Source organism: Nerophis lumbriciformis, linkage group LG03 (genome assembly GCF_033978685.3).
Source record: "Nerophis lumbriciformis linkage group LG03, RoL_Nlum_v2.1, whole genome shotgun sequence".
Classification (NCBI taxonomy): Eukaryota; Metazoa; Chordata; class Actinopteri; order Syngnathiformes; family Syngnathidae; genus Nerophis; species Nerophis lumbriciformis.
In genome coordinates this window covers 48,204,848-48,216,008 of record NC_084550.2, presented here as the reverse complement: position 1 = coordinate 48,216,008, position 11,161 = coordinate 48,204,848, and the positions used below count along the sequence as shown (strand labels likewise).

The 11,161-nt window shown below is 42.2% G+C and overlaps 1 protein-coding gene across 3 annotated transcripts; it reads left to right on the top strand.

Annotated features, from left to right (window-relative positions):
• Nucleotides 1-1,621: 1,621 nt before the first annotated feature.
• Nucleotides 1,622-10,587, top strand: LOC133585953 (protein shisa-5-like). Of its 3 annotated transcripts, none has more exons than XM_072912195.1 (6): nucleotides 1,622-1,882; nucleotides 1,962-2,023; nucleotides 4,860-5,016; nucleotides 6,426-6,586; nucleotides 6,660-6,812; nucleotides 10,223-10,587. In XM_072912195.1, the coding sequence occupies exons 3-6, from the start codon at nucleotides 4,925-4,927 to the stop codon at nucleotides 10,303-10,305; spliced, it is 489 nt and encodes a 162-aa protein (XP_072768296.1). In that variant the 5' UTR covers nucleotides 1,622-1,882; nucleotides 1,962-2,023; nucleotides 4,860-4,924; the 3' UTR covers nucleotides 10,306-10,587. The 3 variants fall into 3 exon arrangements, with proteins under 3 accessions (XP_072768296.1, XP_072768295.1, XP_061794270.2); XM_072912194.1 differs by having other exon boundaries at nucleotides 1,624-1,882; nucleotides 1,962-2,027; nucleotides 10,223-10,586; XM_061938286.2 differs by lacking the exons at nucleotides 1,622-1,882; nucleotides 1,962-2,023 and adding an exon at nucleotides 3,109-4,739.
• Nucleotides 10,588-11,161: the final 574 nt, after the last annotated feature.

The window sequence follows — 11,161 nt, the reverse complement described above, 5'->3', positions numbered from 1 at the left end:
ACCAAGTCATTGGTGCAGATATGTGGATGACACATGCGTGAAAATCCGAAACCAAGAAGTGCAAGCCTTCAGCGAGCACATTAACTCAATGGCCAGAAACATCAAGTTCACACGTGAGGATGTCAAAGACAGTAAGTTGCCTTTTTTGGACTGATGTTCACACTGGAGAAAACTTTGACAGCCAATTTAGACCCAATTTTGTCTTTGTTCATTCCCTTACTGCTTTTCAATCACCCTGCCCCTGTGGTCTTATTTGTCTGCTTTTTTGTCTTTCTCAACTTGTCCAGGCTGTAACCAGCCTTTCGCCCGAATGCAGCTGGGACAGGCTCCAGTCAACCCCGGAACCCCGAGAAGGACAAATGGTAAAAAATGGATGGAAGGATTTTTCTCTTTCTGTAGCTATCTCTCTATGGATAGGGCACCAACTGCTCCACCACTCCCCTCTGACCATCTTTGACAATGCGGTAAAAGATTCCATCTTTCACTACCAACCTCCTCCACTTCTTTAAGAGAAGACCACTCTTCTTTCCACCAGCTGCTCTCTACCTGCTGTTTCCTATTCTGACTTTTGAAGATGACTTGTTCCTCCTTTCGTCCTTGTCTGACTTCACTGCTGGCAGTGATTCAGTCCCCAAATCACAGTATGGCGCATCTGGAATGCCTAACGCAGGTTCTAAAGAATCAGTACTAACATATGTTTGCTTTCTCATCCAAGGGGCAACTTTGACCCACAGGAATGGTTTGCATTATCTGAGGACATGATTGCAAGACCTGGGTTATCTCCCCATCGGACATTCAAGAAAGAGTATTGGCATTGGCATTGCTTCATCCTCTTCGGTACTGGATGTCAAAATTGAAAGTTGACAGCGCTGAGACCCACCTGTGCCCTGTAACATCCAGCTTCGCAGAAGACATCACATACTTTAGAGAGTTATCAATGAGGACAGAAAAACTGTGAACTTTGCGGTCACTGTCTATTTGAGTGCAGGGAATTCTAGTTTATGAGCCGGGTACCTTGTTTGAGCTGGAGTCAGACCTTTGCTGGCTTAGGCAATAGGCACGCAGTTTGCTGTCTGCAATGAGCACAGGAACAGCAATCAAAAAGAGCCAACGATCTCACATCCCTTGCCAAATAGACCATGGGAGAAGGTTGGATCCGACATGTTTCACAGAGATGGCTTTGAATATTTGCTACATGTTACTTCTCAAAGTATCCAGAGATAATGATGCTGACCGACACCACCAGTAAGGGTGTTATCACTGCCATAAAGTCCATAACTGCCAGGCACGGCATACCAGATATTTTGGTCAGTGATAATGCTCCTCAGTATGCCGGTGCAGAGTTCAAGAGCTTTGCAGAAAGCTGGGAGTTCAGTCATGTCACCTCAAGTCCACTATGCTCAGTAAAATGGACTGGCGGAAAAAGCTGTGCAGACAGTCAAACGATTGCTCAAAAAACCTGGTGACCCTTACATAGCACATACCTGCCAACTACTCCGGTTTTCCCGTAATTAGTACGGTTTTCATCAACCTATTCCGGGTTACGGTTGCAGTGATAAAAAATACGGTTTTTCATTAATTAAATTTTTTTTTTTTTTTTTAAGTTTTATTCACGAAATCGCGTAACAACAATGACAATCGACACTGTTTCCCGTAACTTCCTATCGAGCCATTCCGAATGCCATGTGTAACACGGGTGGGAAATAAGCCATATTTCCTCTCATGACATTTCCTCATATTACCTGCGCCGTTTCCACGTTTAATCTCGCGAGTTTAACACACGCGCTCACGTGACCCGCTGCAGCCAATCACGCTCTATAAAATCCAGCATTCCAAGATGGCTGCCAGGTGCGGTGGCTAAGCCTGGGGACATATGAAGCCGGTATGTTTTAAAGTTGTCGTTTGCTTGCATATTGTAAAAACAATCGTCCAACATTTTACAACTAATTGTAAACTTGTAGGTGCCGAACATCAGGGACGTGTTGCGACGAGAGAGTGTGTCGATGATAAGATATTAAGCCGAGTAGGTAAGTGAATCTGTTTGCTAATAGTAGCGACTAGCCGTACCCATGTATTTCCTATGGGCGGTTAGCATCGGGTTTTAAATCCCGTTTCCTCCAATGTTTCTGATCCGATTGAATTTATATTTATGTCGAGTCTTTATTTTGGGTATTTACATATGGTAACTGAGTGTTGTGGCGTTTTAAGGCCATTTGCACTTTTTATGCTATGGTAAAGACAATGAATGAATACTGCCGCTGGTGTGCGGTTACACCCGTCATAGTGACGTCACTGTTATTGTTAATGTTACTCCCGTCATAGTGACAACTGTTAAAAGTGTTTATAGTATTTATGCTTTCAAGTCCAAGTTGAAGAAATCTTGTTAAATGTTGACAGCATAACTACCAAAATACAGAAGTATGTCCTTAATATTTTTGCAGTGCTATTTCTGTTGAAAAGTTAAAATGATTACATTAGAGATGTGATGTGCCACTTTTCAAGTGTCTGATGGCTTAAATTAATTTTCATTAATTTTTCATATTTTGAATTCTTTTGAAAGGCTTACAAAAAAACTACATTTGAATTGTAATTCCATGCTATTGACAGGACTATTAATTTTAATGAAGTTAGCTTACCATGTTTACAGTATGATAATTGTGATAGAAATGTGAATTTTGGGCACAGAATATTTTTTACAATTGAACAAGGCAGTGGATTATACAAGCTTGGACAGAAAGTTAATAATGACACCAATTTTTTTTTTAATGGAATTGTTTAGTACTGTTTTACCATTTGTTTACTGTAAAAAGTGTTTCTACTGTTTCTACTTTCAATTAACAAATTTAAGTCTTGTGAAAGGTTGACAGGATAACTGGCATTAACTGTCAAAATAATTTCAAACTATTGAAGTTAGCTTACAGAATAAACATGTCAATCAACCCATGTGATTTTTGCTGTAATATTTTTGTTTTGAAAAGTCACTGTGACTGATAGAAAAGTGATGGTTTTAGCAACATTTTAACCTGTCTGAATGCTAATAATCATTTTGCGTCGGGGGGCGAAGCCTGAACCCCCCACCAGGACTTTGTCCTGGACCTACCGGGGCCTGCGGCCCTTGGACCCTGGCTACTAGGTTTTTCTGATTTCAAAAGTTGGCAGGTATGATAGCACTTCTGGAGTACAGAAATACGCCACTGGAAGGTGTAGGCCTGTCGCTTGCCCAGATGCTGATGGGCCGTCACTTGAAGACCAAGTTGCCAGCATTCACCTCACAACTCACCCCTGAAGGTGAGTAGTGGTGCATACGCCTGAAGGCAGGATGTTCAGGAGGAACAGGAGACATCTCAGGGAGAATGCTGAGAGAGAGTTTCCATCTGCTGCAGCTTTACTTATCAGAATCACAATCAGAAATTAAGATTTTCAACACAATCCCATTCAAGATCAGACAAACATTACAGGGAGACAGAACAGGATCGCTGACGGGTCTGCCAATTTCTGGCGCCCCTTCCAAAAACGTTGAGAAAACAGGTAAACGCCCCTGGAGAGGGGGTCCAGACTGAGGCCAAGGAAGAAGAAAAATTCATAGCCATAGCACACATAAACATGTGTAAGAGGGAAACATCAAAGGACATTAAAGACATTAAAAGAGCAGAGCTGATGCAACCAGCCACTTCTACACACAGCCACAAAAGTAAAACAACAACAAAAAACATATACACTGTGGTGGCCTCTGCGGTGTTCCACGCCATCGTCTGCTGGGGTGGAGGGAGCATGGCCAGAAACAAAGCAACCAAGAGAGCCGACTCCACTCTCGGCCGCCCACCAACTCTCGGCCAGTGTCCAATCCGCATGGATGAGCGAGGATACGTCCAAGGAGACCGAGGTGTCCGATACCTGCTCATTCAGCCAAGACACTGTGAAGCCTGTCCGTCCCGGTGCTCAGCGCTAGCTCCACAGCCTTGTCTCTTCATCCGCATTTCCTCCAGTCTCTCCTTTTTTGAGAGTTATGATGCATACAGTGCTCATTGATTTACTCTAAATTGCTGCCATGTTCTTGATATTTGGTTTATGTGAAATTGCTAAAGAAAAAAACAACTTAAGAAGGGGGATGTTGTGTACAGGGCTCAGGTGCTACCCGTACTGGGAGGTGGGGTGGATGACGTGAGGCCGGTGCGGATGTATCATTATTGTTATGCTGCCTGCCCGTGTGACACACTAAATGAATGACTCATTGATATTCTGAAGCAGGTTGTCCCGTCGAGTTCTTTTAGAACATTACACATACATTACAATCGTACTTTGCTAAGTGTTCTTTCTTATATTCAGTGTTTCTCACCTTCTTTATCAAGACGCTGCCACTTGCAATTTTCTTTGACTTCACAAAAAGTGGGGACATTTTTTTAACAATATTTTCAACAGCAACTGAGGTACAATTATTTCAGATGAGAAAACAGGACCCAGAATGGTACCGGGTGTATGCCAAGGAGTGTAAGGTAAACGGGCACCTAAAAAGACCAAAACGAGTGTCCATATTTACATTTGCCTTAATTATCACACCCAACCTTTTCTTTCATTGAAGTCAAGAATGTTGTTTGATGGCTTGCCTGATGGGTGTGACACACACACACACACACACACAAGTTCTACAGTCAGTATTAGTGTGTCTGCAGCAATGGTGTCATTGGTTTTGTCCATTCTACTGTTTGTACCCTGTTTTGCCCAGATCCCGACTACATGGGGTGAGTCTCCCTTTTATAGACTTCTGTCAGACTTTTTAGAGTCCTTCAGCCGGGCTGTCAATTGCAAATTGAAAGCTGAATTAATCGGTAAGACTTCTTTTTGTCTTCGTTGTGTTCCAGCCGATGACTGTACAAGCTACTTGGACAAGAGCGGCGTCCGTCACGATGGCGCCCGCTGTGGCCACATGCACTGCTGTGGAGAGTGTGACACCAAGTTCTGCTGCAGCGACCACACGCAGCGTCTGACCCGAGAGGATCAAGAGAGATGTGATGAAAGGTACAATATGCACACATACCTGTCAGGCTTGTCCCTGACAGTTTGGTTATGTTTTAGTTTTTCCTCTGTGTTTGTCTCTATTTCCTGTCAGCGCTTTTATTTTGGTTGTTTCCTGTTTGTCTCCTTGAGCGCTGTTTCCCCTCAACTGCGGCTGATTGGCACCTGGCCACACCTGGTGTCAATCAGCCAGCTACTATTTAAACCTGCCTTGCCATCCAGTCTGTGCTGGAGTATTGTCGCTAATACTTGTCGATGTCATTGTCTACAGCTTGTCGTTGTTTGCGTTATGCTGTTCCTGTTTGATAGTTCCTAATAGCTATTTACAGTTTGCTGTCTCCTAGCTCTTTTGTTTCGTGTTTTCCTGTTAGCTAGATCTTGTTAGCCATTAGCTGTTTCCAGTTTTTCTTCTGTCTACACACTGTGTCTGCTTGTAAGTACTCCGTGATTGTGCGCTGCCGAACATGCTCCTCTGCTCGTAAAACCAGCAATGACACGACGTGACGACGACTGTGGTTAGGGATCGGTACTTTTTAGAGGCAGTATAATACTGAATATGATTCATTAGTATCGCAGTACTATACTAATACCGGTATACCGTACAACCCTACTCTCTTTATACCATCATCATCACCGGCGGTCACTCGAACGAGTATGACGATCCTCCTGGTAGGGGTGTATCCCTTTATGGAGGATGCCTGTGCGTGACTTAGTTTAACGTGGGGAGACTGGTGCACAAACAGTCACCAAACGATCCTTGACAGAATCGGGTCAGGGTCCAGTGGCATGGAGTCCAAGACGACTGGGGACCCTTTTCTGCCCGCAGCCTTCTTCCGCCATCGCAGCCGTTGTGGTAGTTCTTAAATCTACCGTCTTCCGCCTGCTCCGCCGTTGAGGTCTTCACCATATCCCTGGCTAGGGGGCAGTCAGGTACTGGGCCTTTGCCAATGGCCACCTAGGGTAACAGTAGTAAAGGGGTTAACCTCCTAGTGCCCCAAGACCCCATAGAGGAGCCTCCACTGCCGGATGCACTTTAACGTCATGCCCAGGACTCTGCTCGATGGGAGTTAATGGCGCCCCCGTGTGTCTTATATTACAATGACAGAAGAGTGAAAGTGGTTGAAATTGTGGCGATAATACTCCCTGATTTTTTAAATATACCCCTTTTTCATTTTTATATTGTTCTATTTTGACTATGTAAGCTCGTCAAATTATATAAAACATTTAAATATCAAGTTGCAGCAGCTCGGTCGTAGAATATTGCAAGTCCAGGAAGTGACAGATCAAGTTTTTTGGCACAGATCAGGTAGGGCCATGCATTTCTGAAGTGGTGAACTAACTGTTGCTACATTTTAGCCATGATGCTACTGTAGTGTGTTGTTTTTATTTTTTTTTTATTTTTATCCTGGCAGGCCTCGCTTTGAAAAGTACGCCAAACGTGCTGTACTTTGGGGCAGCATCCTGGGCGTCGTCATCCCTCTCATCTTCTGCGTGGGTCTGGTCGCCTGCTTTGTGGCTCCATGCTGCTTCTTCTATAAGAAGTGCAGAAAAGGCCGCAACTCGCAGCGTCAAAGTGAGACGCCACCTGATGTCAACGCTGTTGTTGCCTGTTTATCTCACTGGAAATATCACATTTGTCTTTTAAGATGTGCCGACGACCACCTTTGTCGCCATACCCCATCAGCCGCCTCCTCCGGCACAGCATTACCCGCCGTCTCAGCCGGGCTACCAGGCCGTGCCTGTGCAGCCTGGTTACGGCATTCCCACAGCACCACCACCTCCACCATACGTACCAGCTGGTCAGTTCTTTTTGACAATCTTATATTTTTTTTACATCTTTTATAGCAACTGCTGAAAAATTGCAGGTTATATTTAAAGGAAGTGAAGTGAATTATATTTATATAGCGCTTTTCTCTAGTGACTCAAAGCGCTTTACATAGTGAAACCCAATATCTAAGTTACATTTAAACCAGTGTAGGTGGCACTGGGAGCAGGTGGGTAAAGTGTCTTGCCCAAGGACACAACAGCAGTGACTAGGATGGCGGAAGCGGGGATCGAACCTGCAACCCTCAAGTTGCTGGGACGGCCGCTCTACCAACCGAGCTATACCCAAGTTATTCCCCTCAGCCGCAGCTGAGGGGAATAGCTTGGGTATAGCTCATTGAATGCGAAAACTGCACTTTTTGGGGAATTTAGCCTATCGTTCACAATCCTTATCACAGACAAGAAGACAATAGTTGTTTTTTTTGCATTCTAATTTGTATTAATTGCCTAGCAATGCAGCTAATGGGATCAATTCATTCTGCCTCTAAGTCACTTTAAAAATACATCCAAAAGCCATCAACAATACTTAATTTGAAGCTAAAAGGCTAGCACAAAATGTTAGCATGCTAATGTTAGCTTATCATATTGAGAAGATAGTATACTTGCAAGATGGAGACATGTCCTAACCAAATAAGTTTTGGTTTAAATATATTAAAATGATCTTAGATGCTAGCATACAAAGTTAGCATGCTAACGTTAGCATTATAACAGAGGAAAAGCTTTATCATATCATAGATAGATGATTTCCCCTCGGGGATTAATAAAGTATTTTTGATTCTGATTCATTTACGTCCCGTAAACTGCATAATAACCTAGCTGTAGCGACATTGTTATTGAATAAGCGAACGCCAAGGAGCTGTTTTTCTAGCCGAGTAACACATTGCCATACTATGGCATTAGCCATAAGCTAGCTTCTAAGTCGGCAACTGAAGCGCTTTTGAGTTTTCCTTATCACAGACAAGAAGACAAAAGTTTGGTTTTTTTGCATTCTAATTTGTATTAATTGCCTAGCAATGCAGCTAATGGGATCAATTCATTCTGCCTCTAAGTCACTTTAAAAATACATCCAAAAGCCATCAACAATACTTAATTTGAAGCTAAAAGGCTAGCACAAAATGTTAGCATGCTAATGTTAGCTTATCATATTGAGAAGATAGTATACTTGCAAGATGGAGAAGACATGTCCTAACCAAATAGTTTTGGTTTAAATATGTAACAAATTATTTTAGATGCTAGCATACAAAGTTAGCATGCTAACGCTAGCATGATAAAAGAGGAAAATCTTTATCATATCATAGATAGATGATTTCCCCTCGGGGATTAATAAAGTATTTTTGATTCTGATTCTGCATAATAACCTAGCTGTAGCGACATTGTTATTGAATAAGCAAACGCCAAGGAGCTGTTTTTCTGGCTGAGTAACACATTGCCATACCATGGCATTAGCCGTAAAATAGCTTCTGTGTTGGCAACTGAATCGCTTTTGAGTTTTGTAATGCACAACCCAATAGGACACTAATCTGTACTGACTGAAAAATATGAACAGTATTAGCTCACATTTCAAGTTTTGTTTGTACACAGCTAGCTCGACAGCGTATGTACTGTAATTGTAAAATGGAGTGTGACGTGCTGCATGATCGATATTACAGTGACTCACTCAATGGATAGTAAGTAGTCTGTTGTGTCCAGCTGGCGGGGGAAGTTTTTTCCAGTTGATTTTGGGTAAGCACTCCATTTATGTCTGCACAGCTTGGCTCCAAGTTTCACATATCGTCAATTCCAGGCCTGGGCAATTATTTTGACTCGGGGGCCACATTTAGAGAAAAAAATGTGTTTGGGGGCCGGTATATCTATTTTTAGGAACACTAATACAAAACCTCACAATAATGTCTGATTGAATGCTAAAAACGTTATGACAGACCACCTTAAAAAAACGTAATGGAATTTTAAATTTTTCTATGAATGATAAAACACGGAATATTGAAAACATATGAATGTCACACCCCCTACCGATCGACATATTTTACAATCGAGTGAAACGCGACAAAAATGCAACAAACTGTGAAATATGAACATGAAGGATACAAAATAAACCCACCTGCAATCTGATATATCACTAAGCTTTAGAACTTTGTTGTGAAAATCTCCTTCCGCGTCTGTGGAAACGCTTCCCACCCACACTGCTTGGTGCCTCGTCTGAGCTGCTGTGACATGGATTACCATAGTAACTAATTAGATGACCATAGTAACTAATTAGATGGCCATAGTAACTAATTAGATTACCATAGTAACTGGTATATCATCCAAAAGCACAGATTCCAACCATTGAAATACTTTGTATAGTTGAAGACTTACGGTCATTAGAAAACATGAGTGCACATCATAATGGCAGCTACACTTTACATCTTAAACATCTAAAAAAAAAATATTTGAGAATGTCCGGCGGGCCAGATTGAAAAGCTTAACGGGCCGCATGTGGCCCCCGAGCCTTAATTTGCCCAGGTCTGGTCAAGTCGGTACTGACTCTCTTGCATTCCGTCTGCTCCAATGTCTCACTCTTCCTTCGTGCTCGCTTCTATAACCAGTAGTTCATCCTCCGTATATTTAAGTTAAAAAAGACAAGGTTGTGAATCCTCATTTGTGCAATAATAGTCATCTTTGTCGTCTATTAACAAGTGATTAGAAAACACACGCATTTGTTTCAGGAAGTAGGAAGTGCGTTGCTATTGGAAAGGAAATAAATGCGCTGAGGAAATGATAAAAATGACTAAAATAAGGTAAATATTGAACATATTACATATAGTTATGACCATGTCTGTTAATACATTATAAATATACTTGCAGTGTGTATATAAAACGTTGATAGAGGGTTTTGAAGTTGTTTTAGAGGACTTTGAAGGGTAAATGATAAATGGGTTGTACTTGTATAGTGCTTTTCTACCTTCAAGGTACTCAAAGCGCTTTGACACTACTTCCACATTTACCCATTCACACACACATTCACACACTGATGGAGGGAGCTGCCATGCAAGGCGCTAACCAGCACCCATCAGGAGCAAGGGTGAAGTGTCTTGCTCAGGACACAACGGACATGACGAGGTTGGTACTAGGTGGGGATTGAACCAGGGACCCTCGGGTTGCGCACGGCCACTCTTCCACTGCGCCACGCGGTTTTGAAGTTGTTTTAGAGGACTTTGAAGGGTACACCGGTGACATCCATTAGCCACATCCTGCGAGCGTTTTCTATCATCTTTAGAATCCTAAACATTATTTTTTTTTAAATACGTGTGGTCTTGTCTCTCATAATGATTTTGAGTGATAGGCACAATTCCAAAACAAGTTTAGTTCCCCTTTAAGCTTGTATTAATTGTTTTGGCTCCCCCAGGGCATCAACAACCTGCTCCGCCTTCTGATCCTGGTCAGCATCCGCAGCCTCCATACAACCCTTCTTACGGCTTCAAGCTCTAACGCACGCAAGAGTTGGACTGCATGTTTTTGTCGCCATATGTGTGTGGGATTCTTCACTATCACAACATTAGTTCTGTTTGCTCTTGTTGTACGGTGTACTTGTTATTAAAAAAACGTGGTCAATGAGAGATTTGTTTTCATTAACACTTTCTCATGCACTCTAAACCATTTACCATGAATTGATTAACATGGACCCCGACTTAAACAAGTTGAAAAACTTATTTGGGTGTTACCATTTAGTGGTCGATTGTACGGAATATGTACTGTACTGTGCATTCTACTAATAAAAGTTTCAATCAATCAATTGGCGCCTGATTAGACAGAATAAGGGGTTTGAGGAGCAGTGTGTGTCTGTTCATAGCTCCTAACATTTGGTGTTAGTAGATAGTCCTACAACAACACTGTACAAAAGACTGTCCCTGTAACGCTTGTTTTCTTTTAGTCATTGGGTTGCTTGAGTGTAGTTCACTTTTACGACACTGGAGGGGGCAATTGAACGCCTCATCGCATCAGCACGCTCTGAAAAGTTACGGTGAACTTCAATGTCAATTTTCTAATTGGCAGTGTGCGTCAATACAGGGTGAGTTCATTTATATACGTTGTAATATCACTTTCTATGTGCTTAAAACTGTATTGAAACTCATTCTGTACGTTTTATTGCGTCTAATGGCTGTTTGGCATCAAGTTCACAAGCTAACTGCTAGCTTAATATCATACCATGGTAGAAATGGATGGATGGATGGGTTGGGGCCTGTTTGTAGCATTGGACATGTTTGTTTGCCTCAATTTACAATTATTGTTGTGATGCTATTTACATTCTATTAATCATTACATTACTTAGGGCTGGGATGTTCAA

Bases quoted from the DNA above. Each gene is read 5' to 3' on its own strand.
- LOC133585953 (XM_061938286.2), top strand. From the start codon at position 4,586: ATGTTGTTTGATGGCTTGCCTGATGGGTGTGACACACACACACACACA. The intron at 4,740-4,859 runs GTGAGTCTCCCT...GTTGTGTTCCAG, and splicing joins CCAGATCCCGACTACATGGG to CCGATGACTGTACAAGCTAC. The intron at 5,017-6,425 runs GTACAATATGCA...TTATCCTGGCAG, and splicing joins CAAGAGAGATGTGATGAAAG to GCCTCGCTTTGAAAAGTACG.